The following is a 27,418-nucleotide window of genomic DNA, read 5'->3' on the forward strand; positions in this document are numbered from 1 at the left end:
ATTTAACCAAAGTTACGTACATGACACGCACGTACGGGCAAGCAATCAAATGTTTGGAAGCGCGCGGGTGGGACCTGATATTCAGCTGGGAATGACTACAACAGTAAATAAACACAACACATATATATACTCTATTAGCCACAACACAACCAGGCTTATATTTAATATGCCACAAATTAATCCCGCATAACAAACACCTAGGTATTTGTTATGCTAGCTCCTAGCTACTAGCTCGAGCTAGTTATAGCAAGCGATCAAATGTTTGGAAGCGTACTCACGGTATCGCGTCTGCGTCTGTTAACGAAGTCAAAGTCCTCCTGGTAAGAGTCTCTGTTGTCCGAGTTCTTCGATCTTGACTGCATCTTTCGGGAATGTAAACAATGAAACACCGACTGTGTTGTGTTGCTGACTTCCCTCGCAAAATACTCCGCTTCACACCGACTTTCTTCTTTGCTTGCTCAGCTTCTTTCTCCATAATGCAATGAACAAATTGCAACAGATTCACCAACACAGATGTCCAGAATACATCCAGAATGAGATGAAAACAGCTATTTCGTATTGGCTTCAATGTGGAAGCCATACCTGTGTTCTACTGGCTACGTCACGCGCATACGTCATCCTCAGAGGCGTTTTGAACCGGAAGTTCTCCGGGAAATTTAAAATTGCATTTTATAAGTTAACCCGGCCGTATTGGCATGTGTTGCAATGTTAAGATTTCATCATTGATATATAAACTATCAGACTGCGTGGTCGGTAGTAGTGGGTTTCAGTAGGCCTTCAAGGGCTATTTTTACGAATTTCGTTACTGACAAAATAAATAGTGTCAAATGTCCACTCCACTGTAAGAATATTAGTGAAAGGAAAGGTCAGGCGCTGCGGTCCTTAGCTTTCTGGAAATGTGGCCCCCAAAACCATTTAGTTCAATAGACCTTGTATAGAAATACATTGCGCAATGAATCAGGACATCGAAAAGGGATGTCCTGTAAGGCAAAACTGATTTTCTGACGACTTGTCATGACCAACACAACCACTTTGTTGAAAAGACTCCAATATCTTCAACGACTGTATTTATGTTGTCAGGGCACTCAATCGATTGCAACTGGACTGTTCAGTTTGTTTTAGAAGACGTACCGCCTCTCATCTGAGCAGGCTTCACCGGTTCATGCTTACAGACTTATAGTCTATGAGGATACATAGATGAGGCTTTGGCACTGGCATCTAGACTTGGTCTGACCAATCTAAGTCTATGAAAATGAACTGATGAGAGGTGAAATGTCTTCTAAGACGAACTCAACAGCCCAGTTGTGATCGATTGAATGCCCTGAGAATACAATGACCTGGATGAATGGGAACATCTGCAGACTGCATTTACGCTTCTGGGCGGAATAACAAGTGTGAACATTTCCTAACTGTAGATAAGCTCTGATTATTCACAACTTAAAAATACACAGACTGACAGGAATACACATGGAAGGAATATGCAAGAAAAAGTGAGAACATCCTACCTTCATCTCTCTTTGAGTCCTCTAGGTGACCAGTGAGGCGGTCCCGGGGCTGAAACGGGTTTCAAAAGATGTTAGACATGACAACCTCAGTGCTACAACAAAACAAGAGTTACATGATGACATCATTTATTCTCCTCGGATGCACTGGAAGGAGAAACAAAACAAAAACCTGGGCGGTGGACGCACGCTTCATGCAATCATCACAACAACCCATCTTCTTTTGTTTCTTCTTTCAGGCTGCAACTCCAAATGCAAAAAGCCAAGTGTGATGTCCTGTCAAGAAACCCGCCTGCAACAATATCGCTGTTGCGAAGTAAGCTGATCACTCTTATTCGCAGAGCCCCAAAAGCCGTTTATGTAATGGCCCGTATGTGTGTTGGAGTCCGTCAGTTAGCCTTGTGGCAATGAAGGGCACACATAGCCATAGTCTCCGGTACAAATGCACCGACAATGTTGCAGTCAGGGTCGGAGTGGGAGCAAAGTGCAAGCAAACACACACACACACACACATACATACAGCGTGCTGTCTGCACCGCACCGACTCCCTTCACCAGATCCGCGGATGACGCCATTTCTAGTGCCGACAGTCGGTTACCATGTAATTGTTGGGACATTTTGCAAAGCAGTTCGATCAATGCATATGCACCCATCTCACCCCAATATGGAGGATATCGTCCATGAAAGCACGCTGACCCTGATACGGTTCCTGTTTTTTTCTTTCCTCGGCTCAGCGCTGCTCGCTTACGAAAATACAGCCATGACTACTCTGGCTTTTTACATGCTACATGTCATTCGAAAGGGGCACTAAAAAGGGACGCCAAGTTGGGCAAAGCAAAGAGGAAAAAGTCACTTTCACGCCATGTTCTCCTGAGCGACATGTCTGACAAAGGAACAAGCCCAACAAACGGTTCGCAACAAGGTCAACTCATCGGGCGAGGGGGACTTGGAATATGTAGGGCGACAACTGAAAGCCTTAAAAGAGAAAATCGTTAAAATGATGTACATGTAAAAACGAGGAGAAAATCGTCCACTTTGCACCGTCAAGCAAGGCTGGGGAAGCGGGGGAGTTTCTTCACACAAGCGATGACTGGTGTGGTACAAATCACACTCCAACACCGCAAATAACCGCTAGCCATGACAAGAAAATGTGAATTGTAATCATTACATGGATGTGAAGCTCCGACCCTTGTTGTTGTGTGTTTTTATTTTCACTTTGACGCCTATGGCAGCAAGCTGTGCAATGGACGTGGATTCCTCCGCTCAACAACACAACACTGGTGCTCCCCAGCAGCCTGGGAAGTATTCGGACCGAATTGTCCGCTGCTAGAACCGTCTTCACCGCCTAACTTTCTTTGCCGTCGAGCTGACCGACTTGTTTTCGCCGTTAGACCCGGTGGGTCCATTCATTCCACCGGATAACAAGTTAGCTACAACGCAGGGAAGCAAGCTAGTGGGGGGAAAAAATGTTTAAAATAGCCATTCGCTTTTGTCTTACCTGCGCTGTCAAGTTGCACAATGCGTCCGTTTTTCGACGAAAGTGTGTTAGTAATCCATAGGGACATTTAAATGGGCTCTCCAAAAGGGTTTAAACGTCGCTGGTCGGCCCCAGGGTATGGTGTTGGATACGGGTAGATAAAATGGTTTTCGCAGAGCGCTGCTGTTTTTGCCTTGTTGAGAAGCTTCTCTCCAGCCTGGCTTTCTCACATCCGTCTCCCCGCCTCCTGAGTATGATTGACGGCCACGTTAGTTCCGCCCTGTCGTTTTAGCGCCACCCGATTGGACGACAACATAAGAGGACCCGCCTTAGCTCCACACAATTGGTTTATTGTAAAGAAAAAGTAACCATTGCAATCCAAATGAAATCAAGTACTGGCTACTTGTCACAAATACAGAACAAACGACTCACCCAGATCTAATCATTTTTAAAAAAATACATCGATGCGTTCGATTCGTGTTGAGAGATGTCCCGATATGAAAACGTTGTTTACTCGCCATTAGATTACGAACCGGAAGCAGCTATCGGGTAATGTGGGTGTACAAATGCAACACACACTGCTTGGCATTATAAAGTACCACCCACATTCTCCGCGCCTGCTCAATGCGGATATAGCTGCTAACTTTTCTGTCAGTCACGTATATTATCTGCACCGTTCAGGGACAAACATTACATACAATTCCGTGAGTTGGCTCGTAGCAATAAGTGATACACACGATAGTTGTATCTGTTTCCCGAGTCTAAGGTCTTACTGTGGCGAAACAAGACACTTAATGCGCGTCGGAGGCTAGTTGGTGTTAGCATGCTAACACTAGCCACCTAGCCGTGTGTGGCTAACAGGAGTAGCCAGTCATTGTGACAGCAGAGAGCCAAGGTAGGTGGAGATGAAGGAATGTACATTGCATCTGCTTTTAAGTACACTCGAATAATACATCATTTGATTGTGCGTGTTTCGATTAGATAAATTAGCACTATTTGGACCATAAATTCAACTTCTGAATTTGATCATATCTATTCTATATGTTAAATGTTTACTATGTCGCTATTATGAGTTAGGTGGGTGATAGCAAATCAATGGAAATATGTCAGGTATAATGTATTATTATGATAGTTCAATAGTTGTTCATGTTATTGAAATGAAGAATTGTACTCCGTTTGGTTAACCCACGACATTAAATAAGATAATACATCATTGCTGGTCTTATTTATTATTATTATAAAAAATGTACCACTTTTAATCAATGGCTTGGTAGCTTAAATTGTTTGATTATTTGTTTTATTCAATGGAAGTCTTCATATGCTGTTTTCTCCAAAAATTATATTTGTGGTCTTTCATGTGGTACTACATGGTCAATCATGTGGTGTGCACCAAACATCCTGTCATGTGATCAGCTAGTTTACATGCATTTCCCAATTGCTGCTAGTTTACTTAATTAAAAAACGCTGCAAAATGCTGGCAAGACAGTGTGCACGTGTGTGCTAATTTGCATACATACTCTACATATATTAACAGCAAATATTTATAATAAAATTCATTATTTTCTGTGTAGGGTTTGGGTCTTCTCCCATATACAAAGACATGCACCTGGAGATAGGCTGATTGGCAACACTAACAAAATTGGCCTGAGTGTGAATGCTTGTCTATCTGTGTTGGCCCTGCAATGAAGTGGTGACTTGTCCAGGGTGTACCCCGCCTTCCACCCGAGTGCAGCTGGGATAGGCTCCAGCGACCCGAGAGGGAAAAGTGGTTGAAAATGGATGGACATTAAATTAAGTGTACCTTCACGGTAAATCCCAATCATCCATCCAATAAGTTTCTATACAATTTGTCCTCATTTGGTTCACGGGTGAGCTGGGGCCGATCCCATTTGAATTCACGCTGGACTAGTTACCAGTCAATCGCAGGGCACATTTGTACAAACGAACACTCAACTATGGACAATTTAGAGTCCAGTTAACCTCGTCCTTCTCAAATAGTGGGTGCAACGTGGTGTGATTCTGGGGGGCGTGTTACCCCGGGAACATGCTTTATTAGTATGCAGTATCATGCTTCAAACCCCGCTTCGAAAAGCTGTGCACTACAAAACCTGTTTATTGTAGCTATTATTCTTCATCATTTTGAATACAAAAATCTGCATAATTTGTTTTTTTAATTTTTTGTTTTGGACGTTAAAGTGTTTTATATATTTTGCTCCTAAGTAAATGTTGCTGATCAGTTTGAATTTATAATTATTTATGGAGAGTCATTTTATTTTTCAGTATCGCAGGGTTCAAGTTTGTCCAAAAAAAATGCAAAATTATTTTGAATTTCAGGCAAATTGATTCACTTTAAATCTTTTCTGTTACAGACTAAAAATCAATGCTTATAAAGTTGTTTCTTGTAAATTGATCTATATTTCTTCATTTTTATAAGGATACATGTTATGCAGGAGTGTACCGTAACAATTTTATAGACAAATTATACTATTTATGGTCACAGCAGAGTGGAGTGGGTGCGCAAAATGTTTTCTTCCTAAGGAAGTGTACTGTAAATGAAAATAAATGAAAAGCACTGAGTTAACCCAAAATGCATGTTTTGCGGATGTGGGGGGGTAGCTTGAGTATCCGAAAATAACCCATGCAAACACGGAGAGAACATGCTAACTCGACACATATACGTACAGCGAGGCAATACATGCCAACCACTAGCGATGGGAAGGCTGATAACTTAAATATATGCTCACAACTTAAAGCATACCAAAAAGCAGAGACAGACTGTATCTCATAAAAAAACGTAAGTCATGGTACCACTATTTCATGAGGCAAATAACATGCGATGTGCACGTTCACAGAAATAACGTGATGTTATGTAGTCGTTACACTGTAATGTACTACTGAACTATATTGGAAGCGCACAGCTGTTGTATATCAGCCCATATATATTCATTTAGTGTTGTGCCCTTTTTTTAAATTGTTGTTTTTTCCCTAAATGTCAAGGCCCCATTTTAATGAAAACGTTTCAATCTTTTCCCCCATCTAAAAGATTTGTGTGAAGTTTTGAATCAAAGGGATGGACCTTGAGCCAGAGGCAGCCTCAGAACGAATTCTCCTGGAGCCATACAAATACTTGTTGCAGCTGCCAGGTGAGTAACTGTGTCTGTGCTGCAACCTCCTCATTGTTTTAGCACTGACACACCACACTCTGTTCAGTAAGAATTTATTGATAAAACATGGTAAAATTCCCGACGGTCAGTGTTACCGCTTCAAATCAAAATGAACGTAAAATCGTGATTGATAACTGCACTTTGATAAACTCAAGGATCAGTGATGTGTAATATAATCTGTGGTTGTTTTTTTTTTTTAAATACAGCTTGGTTGAGAAGATTTCAGTGTGTATAACGACTTTTGAACACATTCAACAATATCGTGGTTATAATAATTGTGATAATTTTGGTCGCAATAACCGTGATACGAAATTTTCTTATCGTTACATCACGACTATATAGAAAGCGTGGCTTCCAAATTAGATCTTTGAGGACCTGCTGCTAACACCTTCTGTATCTGTTCTATTGAATTTACTAAACATCTGTTATCAGGACAAATGGGCGGATATTCTTTTACGGAGTTTAACATTAACACCAGACACATACCCCATTAATATTAACGCATAAACTAACCAATACTTTAAATTTTTGCCTCCTCAGGAAAGCAAGTGAGGACAAGACTTTCTCAAGCATTCAACCACTGGCTCAATGTTCCAGAGGACAAGCTGCAGGTGAAACCATATAACTAAATGACTTTTGTTCAACGGGAACTGCACTTTTTTTGGAATTTTGCCTATTGTTCACAATCATGAGACATGACGATGGATGTTATTTTTTTAATGAATTCTAAATATTAAATAAATGCGATTAAAAGTCTGCTTTGAATGGATCCTATGGAAGTCGCTCAATTCTGCCTATAAAGCCCTTAAAAAAACATCCAAACACCTCCATTAGGGGTTTATATACATGATGTAAGTATGTATGTAATGTAACGGGCACATTTTGCCTATAAAGCCCTTAAAAAAACATCCAAACACCTCCATTAGGGTTTTATATACATGATGTAAGTACCGTAATTTCCGGACTATAAGCCGCTACTTTTTCCCCTCGTTCTGGTCCCTGCGGCTTATACAAGGGTGCGGCTTATATACGGCCTGTTCTTCTCCGACACCGACAAAGAGGATTTCGGTGGTTTTAGTACGCAGGAGGAAGACGATGACACAATGATTAAAGACTGACTTTTCATATACCGGTAGGCTGGTTATTTTGATAACGTACAGGCGAGCACTTTGTATTACTTTGCACCGTTGTATTATTTGTACTCTGCACGAATGCTGTTCGCCATGTCAAAGATGTGAAAGTTTGATTGAATGATTGAAAGATTTATTGTTAATAAATGGGACGCTTTGCGTTCCCAAACAGTCATCTCTGTCCCGACAATCCCCTCCGTGGTAGCAGGAACCCCTATATACTACGCTAATTACACATCAAAACCCTGCGGCTTATAGTCGGGTGCGGCTTATATATGGAGCAATCTGTATTTTCCCCTAAATTTAGCTGGTGCGGCTTATAGTCAGGTGCGGCTTATAGTCCGGAAATTACGGTATGTATGTAATGTAACAGGCACATTTATTATAACATTTGATATTTATGTATTTTGATCATTTTAAGCACATTAATTTTAAAAACGCATCATAACATTTGTATTCTTCATCACTATTTACCGCAGATTTCATGAGAACCAACAAACATAATAAAACATCACTTACCGTACAAAGTCCTATGTCATCAGTATGCCAACTGCTGAGTTCATATATTCCCATTTGGATGAAAAATTACTCATAATTCTCACAGAGAAACGTGGTGGAGTGCAGGGGGAACCAAGTGTCTTTTCGTGTCATTCTCACCAGTTCTGGGTCCTAAATGGCTGTCAAAGTGTACCGACTTGTCGGATTCTATCCTCAGCCATCTCTTTTCAGGTGAGAGGCATGATTTATGATCTACAATAAACTTCCAGAGAGCGAGGAAGCAGCAGACCACTTGATGATGTAAACATAGGGACACACGGTAGTGATCAGGGTGTCACTATAAATAGTTTGTCTGCGTTAGCGCTTATAACAATATCACTAATACTTGGTTAATATTCAAGTAGTGGGGAAGTACAAGTACCTGGGAGTCCACTTTAACTGCAGACTGGACTGGAAGGACAACAGCAAAGCTGTTTACAAGAAGGGCATGAGCAGACTCTTTTTCCTGAGGAAGCTTAGGTCCTTTAATGTGTGCAGCAAGCTGTTGGATATCTTTTATCAGTCTGTTGTGGCCAGTGCCCTGTACTTTGCAGTGGATTGTTGGGGGAGCAGCACCAGCAAAAGGGGCTTAAACCGGATTGACAAACTGATCAGGAAAGCCGGCCAAACTATTGGCACGCAGTTGAAAGCGTTTGTGTCAGTGAGGGACAGGAGGACACTGGACAAATTGCTGGCCATCATGGACAGTCCCGCCCACCCACTCCACCAGACAATTGAGGGACAGCGGAGTTCATACTCCAACAGGCTCCTTCAGCTTGGTTCCCACAGTGTCCGATTCAAGAACTCCTTCATTCCACACTCCATCCAGTTGTATAATCACTCGCCATACAGCAATAGATTATATCTATTACCTGACACCTTCTATGTTAGCTACCTCTCGTTGTTTATAATGTATATTTTCTGCTGGATCTACTCTCTATTTTATGCTGCAGCTATTACATATACTGTAATATTGTACATGGTAATTGTTATATATTGTATATATGATATACACATATAATATAATATACCAGTATATATCATATACTGTACATATATTATGTAAATATTACATATATGTTATATTTTATATTGCTACTACGGTACATTTTTAGTCTTATTTTATACCTGCATTGTCCTTTCCATCCTTACACTTTCCATCCTTTGTAACTGAGCTACTGTGTGGAATAATTTCCCTTGTGGATCATTAAAGTTTGTCTAAGTCTAAGTCACAAAATGGAAATGTAGTATTGTTGGCACTTATTGAATGGTTATTTATTGGATTTTATAGGCAGAATAGAGGACCTTCGATTTGCTCCGCTGTAAGCAGACTTTTATTTACGCTTATTTAATATTTAGAATGCATTTTTAAAAATCCATTTGTCATGTCTTTCATAATGATAGTAAACGATTAGCAAAATTCCCCAAAAAAGTGCAGTTCCCCTTAAAGATCAAGTTGTTAATACAATGGAAAACAATATCTTATTTGAGTTCCAAGTTAATGACTGCATTTTGTTGGTGCTGCTGGTATTGTGAAGACTGAAGTGTGTGTGTGAGGGAAGAGGTGCCAGTGTGTTGACGAAAGACGTGACGGTTGTCAAAGACCATGCTTCTCAATTCCCTTGTTACTGTCTTGTCTTTTTTGCTGGCTGTCATCTAATTACAAACCATCGGTTACAAAAACAAGCTTATTTACCTTTTTGGATGACACCGCTGATCTCGTTTTTCTACAAACTATCTCTAGTTTGTATGATGTTACTTGGAGAAATAAAGGACATCGTGTAGCACTTGGTCTTCACTGATAAGTGGCCTACGTTCTGTGGCTGTCCATTTCGAAAAGGTATTGTTTAATTAATCCGTAGTGAACGCAGATAAACTCAGCCAGCAGTTTTTTGTCCTGTTTGCTGTCATGTAGCATTCATGGTACCTACAACATCCTCACGTTCATGTTTCGCTTCAAGACGATTAAGCTTTATGTGCGCCGACGATAAGAAAGCTTTTTGCTGGAATACAAACTAATTACCTCAGTTAAGTTACGATGAAGTTTGTTTTGAAGGGCGCAGAGCACACCGCTCTATCATCACTCTGGCGTGTGACGTCATCACTCCGTGCATTGCGCGCAGCTGCCTTCCACCGATCAGAACAAACACTGATTAATTTTCATTCATATATGGTAACGCAATCTTTTTTATTACACACACATATAAAAATATTTTCTTCAAATTGTGCAGGTTACTAAAATAGGGACTTTTGTCGAGGTGAGAACCAATTAATTAATTTACATTGATTTTCATGGGGAACTCCGCTTCATTATACAAACGTTTCGCTTTACAAACCATGTTTAAGAACCAAATAAGTTTGTAAATAGAGGTTCCACTGTATATTATCTGAGAGGTGTTTGCATAGTCCCTGTATCTCCAGCAGCTATAGTATAAAACTAGGGCTGCAGCTATCGATTATTTTAGTAATCTATTGATTAGTTGTTTGTTGTTTTGCGTAATCTGATAAGACACACTTTTATAGCCTCGTTTCTTATTTTAGGGAAAATGGTAAACAATGATTTTTCTGGTTGTCATAACCTTTTATTCTTTTCGTTTAAATTAAGCTAATCAACATTGAAATTGCAGTTAACATGTGAATAAAAAATAAAAATCATGTGTATCCTAAAATCGGTTAACAAATCTAAGAATTAGGTCTCCACAATTAATCAAATTTTAATCGGGATCATGGCTACCACAATTAAATGAGGGGGATCATCGGCGATATTAACATTTAAAAAGCAGGCTACGCTGCATATCAAATCAAACCGCACGCACATCCACGCCACAGGCCATTGTGTATGAGCACAACACAGCATCATGTCACTGGTCGCTCTGACTCTTGAGTGTTATGACAGGAGGAAACATGCAGCAGGAGGAAACCATGTGCATGGAACTTTGCCATAACTTGTTTATAATGTCTTGTAATGTTTTTGGGGGGATGGTCACACGTCATTTGTTTAATAACTCAAATGTTTTGTCGTATCATTGAATTGAACACAGGCTGTAAAGTCTCAGCATGCTGAGTTGTCAGTGAGGCACAACGTTTGTGTATTAAATGGGAGATGTCACTCCTATTTAATTTTCATTGGCCAAACTGTTGCACTGAGCCACATAGTTGTTTTAGACTTCATTTTCATTGACTAAACTGCCTTATGTGTTGTATTTATGTTTCATGTCAGAAAGTTATTACTTGTGACAGTGTTTTGCAGTGTATAGTTAATTCCTACATGACTTAGTTCTGCTCGAACTCTTTGTGGATCTGTCCAGTTACTGTTCTGTTACTGTACTGTTCACACAACAAACAATGAAATGTATGATCAAGCAAGTCAAGAAAGGGTGTCCAATTGATGAGACGTGGGCCACCCATGAAACATGGGTGTTTTTTTATGTCACCATAAAAAACATCCAAAATGGGAAAAATAGTGCTGAAGACATAATGTAATGAGGAAAAAGCTGACACAGTAATACTAATAATGAACAAAAACCTAAATATGTCATTTACACATATGGATGGATAACAATTACATGATGGTGTTGCATTCAACCCCCCTCCCCCCAACCTATCATAATGAATAATAGTGATTAATAATCGTAATTTACTTATTAATACAAATAATTGTGATTATTATTTTGGCCATAACCGTGCAACCAGGTCAAACAAAAATGTCAAAATATGATAATAGTATTATAGCGGCTATTTATAATCAAATACAGTAATGAATAAGCACATTCTATGTGACCTTAAAATATTTCTAAATAGTGTATGTATGTAACAATTTAACACACACATTTGAATAAGTATTAATTGAAGTGGTGCTTGATATTTTGACAACTTGTTAACAAACATACAAACTGTAGATATGCTAACATGTTATCACATGCCCCAATGTGTTTGAATAACACTTTTGTTATGCCAGTCAAGCATACAGTATAAGATGGCGTTACCTGCCTTATAAAATAAAGTTTTATCCTGTTTCTGCTTGTTTGCACTGTAAATGCGTGTAAATGTACTGCAGCATCAATATAGTACTCTTGTGAAATGCCAGCTGAGTTTGACAGTGCAAACTTTGCACCCTGTTGGCTGTCTTTTTTTTTTCATTTAAAACAATTGACAGCTTCTGTTCTGTTAAAGTGGGGGCATTTCCTCCTTGTAGCTGTTTCCCCATGAGCCATTTTTCTCCATCTCCACTCATTATTTTTACAGCTCTTTATGTGTGCTCTTTTGCAGTAGCTGTACAAAAACTATGTCCATGTATTTTAGATTCTGGGCCTACCTAAGATTGCAGTCCAGATTTCATAACAATTGTTGAAAGCAACAGAATATAAATCTAAGCTTCAATCCCTATGTGAGACAAGAAACATGTCTCTCTTTTTTATGTATTCTAAATCGTAAAAAACACTAGCAAAAGGTGGCTTACAATGCAGGTAATGGGGATTCTATTCTATATATGTAATGTAGTAACATACACTTTCTTAATACCATTTAATATTTACAGTATTTTGGTAATTTTAAGCATGATCTTTTTCGGGCATTATTTGATTGATCTAGCACTAATTATTTTGGGCATATTAATTTCACAGAGCGGATAGTAATGTTCACTATTTCCGTCAACAGAAACTACTCCTACTAATTATGGCAGACTGCATGAAAGCCAACGACAACTACTTTAGAACAAATGATGATCCAGAACCTTATATTTTTGAGCCCGAATACACAGAGGATGAGCCATAGGTTTTACTAGCTGAGTAATAGTAGATCATGCTTAAGGTACCAGTAGAGTGGAAAAAAACAAGTTGCCTCTATATTGAAAATGTTAACATATACTGTTTATCTAATGTATGACACCGAAAGACTTACAAAGTTTGCAAGTAAATAGATATGATCAAAATAGTATCAATGTCACAGAGATTCCCAATAAATTTTGAGCGATAATGAACTAGCCAGTAGGGCTGGGCGATATGGCCTTTTATTAATATCTCAATATTTTTGGGCCATGTCACGATACACGATATATATCTCGATATTTTGCCTTAACCTTGAATTAACACTTGATGCATATAATCACACCAGTATGATGATTCTATGTGTCTACATTAAAACAGTCTTGTTCATACTGCATTAATATATGCTCATTTTAAACTTTCATGCAGAGAGGGAAATCACAACTAAGTCAATTGACCAAAACTGTATTTATTAAAGTTATTAAGCAGTGTCACAAACATTCATTTAATTTCAAAACAGAAAGTGCAAGATTGTCAGAGACATTTTAAAACAAGCCAGGAGTGCACTTTTGTGCATGATGTCACTAAGATGACATATCAAAACAACACTAAATTAAAGTGCACTTTTTGTACAGAACGCCACTACAATAGTTTAAAACAAATAAAGGGCACTTTTGTGCATGATTTCACACAAGATATTTCAAAAACTGTAAAATAAAATTAGCCGCATAATAGGAAATCAAATACTGTATGTCCTTTGCTATGTGGTAGGTTACTGCGGACGTTATCTCCTTCTGTTTTTTTCATACGGCGTTGATCTGGAAATGGAAGACGCCAGGCTCAATTGGGTCAGTGCTGGTTGCTTCGGCATTTTGTTGGGTGTGGCACCGGCCGGAGATGTTGACCTGCAGAGTTTCAAGCACTCCTTATTCTCTAGCGGGTGACTTCAAATGATGATACAAATTAGTAGTGCTTCTAATTTTTTTGGCGCAACGCTTTTGCCACATACTTGACATATTATGGTTGTCTGTTCAACATCTTCCCGCCAGACGATGCACCCCGTGCTATTTTTTTTTTTTTAATTAATTCTTCTTCCTCCATTTGTTACCAGATTGGCACCTTCTCTCTCTTGTATTACCATTCGCACCACCTGCCACAGCTAACGTTACCCATGCCGCTACCTCTCTGCTCAGCGAGGGCGTATGACGTTGCACGTGCGACAGTATGTGACGTGTGTAAGAAGGTGCGCTTGTTTTATCTCTCTGTGAGAAGGAGAGACGAGAAGAGTGAGAAAAGCCTGTAGTGTAATGCCCGCAGCTAAACTTAACTGCGTGAGAACATATACTCGAATACTCACAAAATAGTCATTTTCTACATCGCACAGACAACCCACGATATATATCGAGTATATTCGATCATCGCCCAGCCCTACTAGCCAGTCACATGATCGTGTGACGTACAGGTAGGAACCACAGATCCCTTCATCACCAACAATGCAAATCTTGCAGACTTTGAGAGCCAATTACGATTACTTTGGTCCTAAGTAAGAAACACAAACTACAAACATCACTTACTGTACAATGTCCGCTCTCACTGGGATGTTGACTGATGGGATGTTTATACCTTTCAGCACAAGACTTATCTTCCCAGTTCAGAGTTTAGATAATTAATTCAGCATAGTCCTTCCTCTCTCCTCACATAGAAAAAATGGTTGGATCAAACAAGCATCTTGTCGTGTCTTCCTAGCGATGTCTCTGGATCTAAGTTTCTTGGCAAAGTTGACCAACTTCTGGGTTTATAGCCACAACCTTTTACTGTACAGGTGAGGCATTATAATGTCGCACAAACTTTTACCAACTTACAGGCGATGCAGCAGCTCACTATAGCTATGTGCACATAGACACATTAATTGGATTAAAAGCCTAACCGGAATGAAAATGCTTCATTTAAACACACCGTTCGCAATATTCTGACCCGATCACACACGTCTGGGTCAAAATTTTATTCCGATCGAGACAGGTGGTTTATGCCAAAAGTCATTTGGATTGTAGCACATGAAAACATCTGAAATTCAGGTTAGAATTATCCTTACTGCGCATGTCTCTGATGTCAGCTATAACTAAATATAATAGTCTCTGATTGAAGTGATTGTCTTGCTGCTGTCTCCCCCCATTCAACATGTACAGAAATAGCGTAATATACTGTTGGGTTTGTTGCTTTAAAACGAGTGTAGGAAAAACAAAAGTATGGTCTGGAGTTTCACGTGTCGATGTAACAACAATAGAAGGGATGAACGAGCTGTTTTATTCACGACATTACAGCTACTCCAAGTGCTAACTGCTAGCCTCAAACACCATACACAGAATGTCGTAACATGAAGACGCGCCGCTACCCGTACATAATCACAATATAAAAAGCACAGAACAGCTCCATTTCAAAAAGAGATGTAAAACAAAAGCAGTGAAGAGAAGGAAAAAAATTATAAATACCGTAATAACGGACAAGCAAAAATGCACAAAGCCCTGTTTAGCAGTGGAAGTCACTGCTTTTTCAGCACCTGCAGTGAGCGAACTCTTCCAAGAGATGGCGCCATAGCACAAACACACACCTTTCTGTTTGTTAGGTTCTGCACATGTCAAAGTATTCCGATTTTAGGTGTGATGCATGAAAATGCATGTCGTCATCACATAATTTTTTCAGGGTCCATGTACACAGTAACATTCTAATCCGAATAATGATCAGATTAAATAAATGTTGTACACATGGCTAGTGTTAATAGCTGCAGTAACTATGTATCCATGATCAAGGTACTGTGATATCAAAAGTAGTTATTTTGCCTTAGCTCTTAAAATAATTATTGGTTAATATACAGGTCATGGCATGTAAATTTATTGTTGGCGGTTTTTGGATGCTTTTTTAAAAGGCTTTATAGGCAAAATATAATAATTCCATTAGCTACATTGTTAGCCACCTCTTGCTAGAGGTTTTTTGTTTTTTTTTGCAATTTAGAATGCACAAAAAAAGAAAGACCTGTTCTTGTCTCACATAGGGATTGTAAATGATAGGCAACATTTCAAAAGGAGTGCAGTACCTCTTCAAACTTCATCTCAGTCCGATAATGATTGTAACCTTCTGCAGAGGTCCTGAAAAAGGACAAACAGGCATGTATTCATACATTTCCTATGTAACTTGCACACACTGGGCTAAACTGATTGATTTATTCGAGTGGTGCTAACCAATAAGCTGTCAGCTCATTGTCCAGCACAGCTCTTAAGGATATTAAGAGGGAGGCTTTAACAATGTACTGTAGCACAGCCACACTCACTGGAATCAGTTTCACTCACCCCTTTAAACCTCACTCTCATCCGGGTCACAGCGCCATTGTAACCGTGGTCATCCTGTAGAGTCTAGTCCTGTACATGCTGGGCTTGAACCACAGTCCACAAATCGTCATGATTGAGAGTGACCAAAAAGGCACATGCTGTCAACACTTCGAGTACAGCTGTTGGGAAGTGAGGTTTAGACTACATCCTGAATTGGTTTCCAATCAAAGGGTTCTCAGGAACAGGATAGAAATAATGTGTTTAAGTGAGTTAACACAAAAGCGACATAGGCGCAAGTCAGTCAGGTTGTTCACATGTTGATAAGCCTTGACTCACTGAGAATTCTCACAGGCTGTTTGGTGCAGATGGAGCACCCAGACTTTCTGTGTGTTTTTGGGCAACAGCAGGGTCGCTGCCGGTAAAGCCACAGTTTCGATCGATATTTGGACTTATTTTTGTATTAAACCTGCAATAGCCTATCTACAGGACCAAAGCAGTGTGGGTTCTTGACATTACGGCACAAATCGATAGTATAACAGCCTTTGAAAATGATTTCTTTGTTGCTGTCACTGTGCTTTACAGCTTGATTGCGCTGGTCAAATTCTGTACCATAATTCTGAACATTTTCACCTGTTTGAGGTTAAATTTAAACACATTCAAGATCAAATGTATAGCTGTCAATAAAACGGTATACCTCAACTGCGTAACACAATTATCGGACCACCTGAGCTGGCTCCTTCAGCTTCTCTGAGAAGATAGAACTTTATTACGCATTACATTCAACCACAACCCACTATTTCTATTCAGAAATAATGACAACAAATGATGTTTACCTTTTCAAGTGTTTTACTGTTGATTTGTTTTGATAAAACCATCTTAAGAGTCAGCAGTATATTTGTCTGTTGCGAAGGATTGGAGCCGGACATTAATTGCATTGCGCACACTACAAACCGATTTATACAGCACGTTTCTCTAGTAACTCAAAGCGCTTTACATAGTGAAACCCAATATCTAAGTTACATTTTTAAACCAGTGTGGGTGGCACTGGGAGCAGATGGGTAAAGTGTCTTGCCCATGGACACAACGGCAGTGACTAGGTTTGCAGAAGCGGGGATCGAACCTGGAACCCACAAGTTGCTGGCACGGCCACTCTACCAACTGAGCTTTACCGACACGACAGAAAAGCACTGTCTTGTTCCCACTGCAGCACCTCACATATAAAACAATACATGCATCAATGGTACTTTACACCTGCAGTATCAGAGATGCAGAAGGTGCCGCAAAGCACCTCAAAAATGACATATTTAATTATATTTACTTTATTTTAACTTGAATCGTTTTTAATTTCAGTCTTTATTTGTGGAAACAAGTTCAAGTTCTTCACGCATGCAAAGTTATAAAATAACTCAAAAGTGCACCTGCATTATTTTGTGACTCAGCCAAATGAAAATATATTTACTGTACACTACCGTTCAAAAGTTTGGGGTCACCCAAACAATTTTGTGGAAAAGCCTTCATTTCTAAGAACAAGAATAGACTGTTGAGTTTCAGATGAAAGTTCTCTTTTTCTGGCCATTTTGAGCGTTTAATTGACCCCACAAATATGATGCTCCAGAAACTCAATCTGCTCAAAGGAAGGTCAGTTTTGTAGCTTCTGTAACGAGCTAAACTGTTTTCAGATGTGTGAACATGATTGCACAAGGGTTTTCTAATCATCAATTAGCCTTCTGAGCCAATGAGCAAACACATTGTACCATTAGAACACTGGAGTGATAGTTGCTGTAAATGGGCCTCTATACACCTATGTAGATATTACACCAAAAACCAGACATTTGCAGCTAGAATAGTCATTTACCACATTAGCAATATATAGAGTGTATTTCTTTAAAGTTAAGACTAGTTTAAAGTTATCTTCATTGAAAAGTACAGTGCTTTTCCTTCAAAAATAAGGACATTTCAATGTGACCCCAAACTTTTGAACGGTAGTGTATATGACATATAAACCTTGTCATAGTAGTTTTCCTAAAAGCAGTGGTGGTGTTGTTCCAACACTACCACCCTACATGGAAAATTAATATTCAAATCTCGTCTGAACTCATCTTGTTCTCGTGAAACCAATATATTGTATCGTCTTTTAAGATGGTTGTACCATCATAAGCCGGATTCACATATACTAGTTCTCGGGCCGCAGTTCTAAGAACTACCACACTCGAGTATAGTTATAGGAACTACCCTTCCCTATAGGGACTTTTCCTTTTCACATTCGCACATGGCTGGGGATGCTGGGGACCTTGGTAAGAAACATGTGTGACGCATATCAGCCTGCGACCCGTTACGTATTACTTGAGCGCCTCACCCACCACTGCAAAACAACCAACAACCCGCCCGCAAAAAGTGAACAAAGAAACAACACAAGCGATAATGGAGACCTCGGCGGCTACTGTGTTCATGATCGTCTGCTTGCAAGGAATAATAACAATTGGTGGTAAAATTCGCATCTAATGACGTTAATGGAGGAGCACCCCGAGGGAGTAAGGGCATGAGGAATCCAGCGACATGTGATATTACTTTGTTTCATGGAAGACGAAAGGATAGCAACACGCCGTAGACGAAGAAGGCAACAAGTCACTTATTATTAATTACCGTATGTGCTGATTATATAGGCCTACGTATCCTATAAGTAAACATTCCAGGCGGTATTTGACTGTTAGTATTGAGCAGATTACAATGTGTGGATATTTTAGACGTTATGCATTGTGTAACATACGTATTCTCGTTGTATTTATAAATGATAAATGAGTTATACTTGTATAGCGCTTTTCTACCTTCAAGGTACTCAAAGCGCTTTGACAGTATTTCCACATTTACCCATTCACACACACATTCACACACTGATGGCGGGAGCTGCCATGCAAGGCGCTAACCAGCAGCCATCAGAGGCTGAGGGTGAAGTGTCTTGCCCAAGGACACAACGGACGTGACTAGGAAGGTAGAAGGTGGGGATTGAACCCCAGTAACCAGCAACACTCCGATTGCTGGCACAGCCACTCTACCAACTTCGCCACGCCGTCCCATATTTCAGATGTTGCTGCAACTCATTGCACAACATTCCTCGCCGTCCATGTGGGTTCGGACTAAAGTAGAAGACTGGTGGAGAAGGGTTGTTCCCAGTTTTACAGATGAGCAGTGGATTAAACATTTAGTTAATAAATTATCCATTTATCGCTGGCTATGTCCATTTTTCCTGTTGCAATCTAGTAAACAACGCTGTGAAACTTTTAAAAAATGGTGGGTCTGTGTTGTGGCTAGGAGAAGCGCATATAGTCAGTTCAACCAAACACCTACGTATTTTAGTTCCTATGGGACTCAGTTTGGACCCTGCCTCAGAGTAGGAGCTAAAATGGTTCTAGGATCTGAGGGCCGTAATCCCTAGTTCCCGTATGTTGGAACACGAAGAAAAACTGCCCGGGGACTAAAAAGGTTATAGGAACTCCAAAAAGTCCCTACAGTCGGAAAACGACTATCCACGTATGCTTTAATATATTATAACTTTAACTTTATAACTTTTCTAACTGGTTTATTAGTACATTGATCACCATACCTAAAGGGGGATGGGCTGATTGGCAACACTAAAGATTGGCCCTAGCGTGTCAATGTGAGTGTAAATGCTTGTCTCTGTGTTCTCCCTGTGATGAGGTAGCCACTTGCCCAGATACCCTGCCTTCCTCCCGTGGGACAAATGGTAGAAAATGGATGTACGGGTAGATAACTAAACAATCTCTGTGAAAGTGATTTTCTTACTTTATCATATTACAACAAATAGTTTAATGTTTTGTTATTAATAGCAGGAGGGTGAAGAAAAAAATGCTTTTAAGACACAAAGTACTTTTGCATTATCTGGTAAGAATGTAGAACTTGCTAATAAAGGCAATACATCTGACCACGATGATTTCATCAACTAAATATCTCAAAGGCGCGTAAGTACACCTGACAATTGTTTTTTATCAAATGAAATGTGGATCTATTTAGGATTCATTAGTTTTTATCTAGCATCGCCCTGATGAGTTTTGCACTGCTTAAACGTCGCTGGGTTGTGATGAAAACGCAGAGAACAATCTTGATGCCTTATTATGCTGTACAACAATCTTCTCTCTTGAAAAAAATAATAGCCACAATTGTTTTTGTGGCCACTACAATTCACTTTTTTTTGTTGATGTGTACATGAATTTTTAATGTATCCAATTGGCAGCGCTACTGTAGATTCCCAACATTATTATTACAACATGTCACATTTCCTGGCTGCTCCCCCGCTTTGTGTTCCTCTTCTTATTGACATTTCTCTTTGCGCTTCATGTGACCTACATTTGTTCGTATCACAAACAAATTTGACTTTAGTCCTCTGCGACATGTCTTCTAATTCCAATCGGGAGTGAATTATGGCTCAATGTGCCCCCGCCACCCCCCTCCTCCTCGTGTGGCGGCTCAGTAAACTCCCGCTGAACCCATCATGCAGACTGAGAGCGCTCCTCTCACCATCATTAGTGCTTTGCTGCCAAGAAGTCGCCGCCATGGAAACTACTGTGCCTTCAGATAAATGGAGGTAGTGAGCATGGAGTATCAGTCATTTGGACATCTACTGTACATTAAACTAAATGTGTGCAGTGTTTGTGATGTTTCCACCCTGAGCTGTTAGTATGGTGCAGTCCACTAGACAGTTTGACTGTAGTTAATTGATTATACCAGTGGTTCGCAAACAATTTTCACCAAGTACCACCTCAGAAAAAACTTTGCTCTCTAAGTACCACCACAATGACCAACATTAAAATACAGTAGCGTAGTGGACCTAAGTTTTCATTTAAAACGAGGCAGATATTTGTTTAACAGGTATATTTCATATTTTGGCCACTGTAACATTACACAGTTTGAAATATAACACTGTGTTTGAATAGGAAAATAAAACACTTTGATCAAGTGATTCTTTGGGGTACCACTAGTGGTACATGTACCACAGTTTGAGAATCACTGGTCTAAACTAGTTGTCCAGTAACCACATCCACATCCTGCTCACTCCTGGGGGATGTTTTTTAAATGGCGGTGGTGTTTGGGGCTTGCTATATGTAATGGTGCATGTATGCTGTTTGATAGTCATTGTTTTATGGCATTAGTCAGTTTTTACTTTAAAAAAAACTCTGCTTGTGTAGCAAACAAAAAGACTGCTAATTGCTACTACTGACTTCCCCTTGGTATACTGCACTTGTCTGCATTCTTAACAGATCAGCATTTATGGCTTTGGCAAAAAGAAACTTGCACCATCAGCAAATCGTGGCGCGAAATCAATGAGGACTTGTGGAGCAGTGAAGGCACGGGCAGTCTTGCTAAACACATTCCGAAGTAATTGTGTTATCTTTGAGCCATTTATTGATGTGAGTTTTTGTTTTACTGTGGCAGCACAGCTTGTATATACACCAAAAATTCAGTTAAGGTGAGCCTGCAACACTGCTTTTTGATGAGCAGTTATTGGGAGTACAGTTTGAAGTCAACAACCTTCTTATTTGTAGCTAACGCGGTGTCCTCACATGCAAGTGGCCTGCCAAGGTTTCAGGGTGAGTGAAATGTTTGGCGGCCTTGGCCATCTGCCTGAACCACGAAGCTTTCCTTTGTGCATCTTGGCCCCTTGCAAACACTCTTATTTTTACAAGTGGGCAGAGGAACACACACACGCTTGACAGTAAATTCATTATTATTCCAACGTGGAATAGGGCTGCAGGATTAATCGACGGCAAGGTTTTAATTAGTGCGATAAATAACCGCATTTGTTTTTTTTCCCTCCGCCCTTCCTCAGCAGTTGAGTGACAGACATGTTCACCAATCAGAATAGTTGAGCCTCGCGTTTATCTCTCACTTCAAACAAGGAGAAAGAGGTCTCACTGTGTGCATCACTCTCAGCACTTAATCGTGTTTAACAGTAGAATTAACTGGACACAGTAAGACTTCTTTTCCGTCATTCAAATCACAATCTTTGATGGATGGCATGGCGCAGTTGGGAGTGGCCGTGGTTCAATCCCCACCTTCTACCAACCTCGTCACGATCCGTGTGTCCTTGAGCAAGACACTTCACCCTTGCTCCTGATGGGTCGTGGTTAGGGCTTGCATGGCAGCTCCCGCCATCAGTGTGTGAATGTGGAAATATTGTCAAAGCGCTTTGAGTACCTTAAAGGTAGAAAAGCGCTATACAAGTAGAACCCATTTACCATTTTTATTGGTGGGGCTCCAGCTTTACACACACAGGAAGCACACGTACAGACAGCCTCCCGACTCGCTACTGAGAAGTGTCGCAAAGTAACAAAAATTAGGAGTGAGAAGATACCAAATTATTATTTGTATTGTTGTGGTAATATTTCAGCTTTAAAGGCCTACTGAAATGAAATTTTCTTATTTAAACGGGGATAGCAGATCCATTCTATGTGTCATACTTGATCATTTCGCGATATTGTCATATTTTTGCTAAAAGGATTTAGTAGAGAACATCGACGATAAAGTTTGCAACTTTTGGTTGCTGATAAAAAAGGCTTGCCTGTACCGGAAGTAGCGTGACGTCGCAGGTTGAAGGGCTCCTCACATTTCCCCATTGTTTACACCAGCAGCGAGAGCGATTCGGACCGAGAAAGTGACGATTACCCCATTAATTTGAGCGAGGATGAAAGATTCGTGGATGAGGAACGTGAGAGTGAAGGACTAGAGTGCAGTGCAGGACGTATCTTTTTTCGCTCTGACCGTAACTTAGGTAAAAGGGCTCATTGGATTCCACACTTTCTCCTTTTTCTATTGTGGATCACGGATTTGTATTTTAAACCACCTCGGATACTATATCCTCTTGAAAATGAGAGTCGAGAACGCGAAATGGACATTCACAGTGACTTTTATCCCCACGACAATACATCGGTGAAGCACTTTAGCTACGGAGCTAACGTGATAGCATCGTGCTTAAATGCAGATAGAAACAAAATAAATAAGCCCCTGACTGGAAGGATAGACAGAAGATCAACAATACTACCAAACTCTGGACCTGTAACCACACGGTTAATGCTGTACCGCCGGACGAAGCCTAGCAATGCTTTTGCTAACGACGCCATTGAAGCTAACTTAGCTACGGGACCTCGACAGAGCTATGCTAAAAACATTAGCTATCCACCTACGCCAGCCCTCATCTGCTCATCAACACCCGTGCTCACCTGCGTTCCAGCGATCGACGGCGCGACGAATGACTTCACCCGATCATCGATGCGGTCGGCGGCTAGCATCCGATAGCGCGTCTGCTATCCAACTCAAAGTCCTCCTAGTTGTGTTGCTGCAGCCAGCCGCTAATACACCAATCCCACCTACAGCTTTCTTCTTTGCAGTCTCCATTGTTCATTAAACAAATTGCAAAAGATTCACCAACACAGATGTCCAGAATACTGTGGAATTTTGCGATGAAAACAGAGCTGTTTGTATTGGGATACAATGTGTCCGAATACTTCCGCTTTAACCATTGACGTCACGCGCAAACGTCATCATACCTAGACGTTTTCAACCGGAAGTTACCCGGGAAATTTAAAATTGCACTTTATAAGTTAACCCGGCAGTATTGGCATGTGTTGCAATGTTAAGACTTCATCATTGCTATATAAACTATCAGACTGCGTGGTCGGTAGTAGTGGGTTTCTGTAGGCCTTTAAATTGGATGGGCAATATGAACCCATCAGCATGGATGAACGAGCGAGTGATCATGTGATAGCAGTAAACAAAAAAACAACGTCCGGTCTCCTTTTTCCAACTGAGAAAAAAATTATGCTCAATGTTTATTTAGGTAAAAATTTTGCTTACAGTAATGAGTAATTTTTGCTTTTATGTATATATGTTTAGTATAACAAAGTTATTTACCTTCCAATTACAGTACAATAGTAAACATTTCTACAGTTATGAGAAATATAAATTAATTATTTCAAATGGTTACTTGTATTATATATTGTGATAACATACATAGTAAACACTGTATAGTTTAACTGGTTATTTCTTCAGTTAAATAGCATGATGTAGGCAAAAGCGCTCCGTCTGTCTGCATTAAAAAACATATATTTTTGAATCATTGCATATTGTTGTAATGTGTGGCACCTTGAGACAAGAAGATGTGGATTGACAGTCTCAAAGTAACAGGTCTTCCTTCACTCGTTAACAGCTAATTTAATCGCAACCTTGGAGAGAAAAATCCCAATTAGATTTTTTCTCAAAATCGTGTCTTGGACTATTCTCACCATAATAGGATACCCACAAACTACTTTTTAGTAGAGATGTCCGATAATATCGGCCTGCCGATATTATCGGCCGATAAATGCTTTAAAATGTAATATCGGAAATTATCGGTGTCGTTTTTTTTATTTTATTTTATTTATTAAATCAACATAAAAAACACAAGATACACTTACAATTAGTGCACCAACCCAAAAAACCTCCCTCCCCCATTCACACAAAAGGGTTGTTTCTTTCTGTTATTAATATTCTGGTTCCTACATTATATATCAATACAGTCTGCAAGGGATACAGTCTGTAAGCACACATGATTGTGCGTGCTGCTGGTCCACTAATAGTACTAACCTTTAACAGTTAATTTTACTCATTTTCATTAATTACTAGTTTCTATGTAATTGTTTTTATATTGTTTTACTTTTTTTTTTATTCAAGAAAATGTTTTAAATTTATTTATCTTATTTTATTAATTTAAAAAAAAAAGGACCTTATCTTCACCATACCTGTTTGTCCAAATTAGGCATAATAATGTGTTAATTCCACGACTGTATATATTGGTATCAGTTGATATCGGTATCGGTAATTAAAGAGTTGGACAATATCGGATATCGGCAAAAAGCCATTATAGGACATCCCTACTTTTAAGTGAAGTATATAAGCACATTGCCCTAATACAACAGATGTCCTCTCAAGGTTCTTACACATGGAGCAGTGATTTAAAAACAAACTGAACTTCACATAAGAACTATAGCAACAAAGGCAAGGGAAAAGTGTTAAACTGTCTTAAGTGTGCTTTGAAGAAAACTGATTGGAAAGTTGTCCTAAGAGTAATATCATTATCAACAGGCTTTTATTTATTTTAACATGTGTATTCACTTGCATATCAACGTTACATGTGTGCTTAGGCATTACAGATGCAAAGGATATTGTGAGGGAGTGTAAGGCATCCAATTAGGAAGATACTTTATTGAAGGGTATTCTGGAATAACTATTCTCTTAAAGCAAAGAAAAGTTTTTCATTTCCATTTTGTTTGCAGCATTCATTTTGCCATAATAAAAACAAATTATTAGGGTTACGGCACTTGGACCAAAGAAAAATACATGCACTTGTGGCAATAATTCAGTTAACATTCTCAAAACTCTAACCGAATATATTTGCAAACAATACTGTTATCTTTTTGAATACATTTGAAATACTTCGAGTAATGTAGTATTTTTGAAGAGGTAAATAGGTGTTGAGCCCAACTTCCAGTCTCCCACCTGGTCTTTTTCTCTCAGCCCCTCAGATTAGCCTTGTGTGAGTGAGCATGTAAACATGGCGCCCTCTGCTGTTTGCCAGCTGCAGTGCATCAACAAAACAATATTTGTACTGTCAGCGATACAAGGAGTACCTGAAGTAAACCTTGCTGTAATGTTGTTTATGTTGCAGGTCAGGTCAGGTGAATTAATTATTATTGTTAAAAAGGGCCACTTACCTGAGTATCCATTGTGTTGTTTAGGTGATCATCGAAGTGACGGAGATGCTGCACAACGCCAGCTTGCTCATAGATGACATTGAGGATAGCTCCAAGCTCCGACGAGGCTTCCCCGTGGCCCACAGCATCTACGGCATTCCTTCAGTCATCAACTCCGCTAACTACGTCTACTTCTTGGGTTTGGAAAAGGTGCTGACGCTGGAGCACCCAGAGGCTGTGCGCGTGTTCACGCGGCAGCTGCTGGAGCTGCACCGCGGCCAGGGCCTGGACATCCATTGGCGAGACACGTACACCTGTCCCACCGAGCAGGAGTACCGCAACATGGTGCTGCAGAAAACTGGTGGGCTCTTCGGCTTGGCAGTAGGCCTAATGCAGCTCTTCTCCGACTGGAAACAGGACTTGAAACCACTCCTGGACACGCTGGGCCTCTTCTTTCAGATCCGGGATGACTACGCCAACCTGAGCTCACGCGAGTACAGCGAGAACAAGAGCTTCTGTGAGGACCTAACTGAAGGGAAGTTCTCTTTTCCCACAATCCACGCCATCTGGTCACGCCCTGAGAGCACCCAGGTGCAGAACATCCTCCGGCAGCGCACCGAGAACATGGACATTAAACGCTACTGCGTGGACTACTTGGAAAAGGTTGGCTCGTTCGCGTACACCCGCCAGACGCTACGTGACCTGGAGGCAGAGTCCTATCGACTAATCAAAGAGTTTGGGGGGAACCCTCAGCTGGAGAGCCTGGTCAAAATCCTTAGCCACATGCATCAGGAGGTGGACACAACAGGAGAGTCTAACTGTGAGCTGCAGTCCAACCAGGACAACTGAACTCTGTTTCCCGCATACCAAATGAACATAGTGAAGTTGTTAATGTAGGGAAACGCAATTCTAGCACACGCAATCATGTTCAAACATCGATGAGGTCATTAGTCCATTTGCTTCTAAACATGAAAAGTTCCAGTGGACCACATTTCATTTCCTTTCTCTGCAACAAACACCATCAACATTGTGCAAGGTTTTAAAGCACTTGGAGTGCCTTGAAGGTAGAAAGGTGTTTTAATAATCAAGCCCATTTGCAGATGTTTTGAGTGCTGAAGTGACATGTTGGTCCTTATTTATCACTCATGTCTGTCTACTTGTTACACAACATACACTACTGCTACTGCCTGTGTGCATTGATTCCTCACAGAATGATCACATTCACTTCATTTCATCACTCTGCATTATGTTTGTCATTACATGCATTTGTATCTACTAAATAAAGACTATTCATAAATATTTAACTGTCATGTTTTGCTGTTATTAGCTTTCTTCACTGACATTTTAAAGCCCCCAGCCCAGTTGGATATGTATTGACCATTTTGGAGCCAAGAACTCAAGTGTTTTTTTGTGCCTACTGATGTATTTGTAGAATTGAAACATGTACACAAACTAAGATACGCACAAAACCTAAATATTGAGCGTTTATTAGTTATCTGCAGCATACACGGCTCTTGTATTTCCATATTCAGCAAGTAAAGAAATGGCAAAAACCTTGAGTTGATTTTCACACAAGCTGGTTGCTATGGACACGGCTGCTGCTTTATGGCAACTTTTGTCTGAAGTACAAAGCTTAGGTCATCCAACTCTTGCTTTGTCATTAAATCAGATAGAGTGGCAGTGAAGCCTTTGTTTACCCTCTAACATTCACAATGATTTATAAATGCATTGACTCATCGCTTTAACTTTTAATTTACAAAATGGTGACAGACACCACTTATT

General features: G+C 40.0%; 2 protein-coding genes across 3 annotated transcripts in view; one reads left to right on the forward strand and one right to left on the reverse strand.

Moving 5' to 3' along the window:
* Positions 1–3,271, reverse strand: part of arid4b (AT-rich interaction domain 4B) — a 109,531-nt gene extending 106,260 nt beyond the window's left edge. The window contains exons 1-2 of one of the 2 annotated variants that reach the window (XM_062058532.1): positions 3,001–3,271; positions 1,506–1,554 (exon numbers count right to left, since the gene is read on the reverse strand). In XM_062058532.1, coding sequence (XP_061914516.1) covers positions 1,506–1,511 — 6 coding nt within the window. In that variant the 5' untranslated portion in view covers positions 1,512–1,554; positions 3,001–3,271. The remainder of the gene's footprint in view (positions 1–1,505; positions 1,555–3,000) is intronic. The other variant, XM_062058533.1, reaches the window with a different exon arrangement.
* Positions 3,272–3,392: 121 nt separating this feature from the next.
* ggps1 (geranylgeranyl diphosphate synthase 1) lies at positions 3,393–26,934 on the forward strand. Its single transcript, XM_062058550.1, has 4 exons — positions 3,393–3,874; positions 6,023–6,122; positions 6,684–6,754; positions 25,682–26,934. The coding sequence occupies exons 2-4, from the start codon at positions 6,050–6,052 to the stop codon at positions 26,483–26,485; spliced, it is 948 nt and encodes a 315-aa protein (XP_061914534.1). The 5' UTR covers positions 3,393–3,874; positions 6,023–6,049; the 3' UTR covers positions 26,486–26,934.
* The last annotated feature ends 484 nt before the right edge of the window (positions 26,935–27,418 follow it).

This window comes from Entelurus aequoreus, linkage group LG09 (assembly GCF_033978785.1).
Source record: "Entelurus aequoreus isolate RoL-2023_Sb linkage group LG09, RoL_Eaeq_v1.1, whole genome shotgun sequence".
NCBI lineage: Eukaryota > Metazoa > Chordata > Actinopteri > Syngnathiformes > Syngnathidae > Entelurus > Entelurus aequoreus.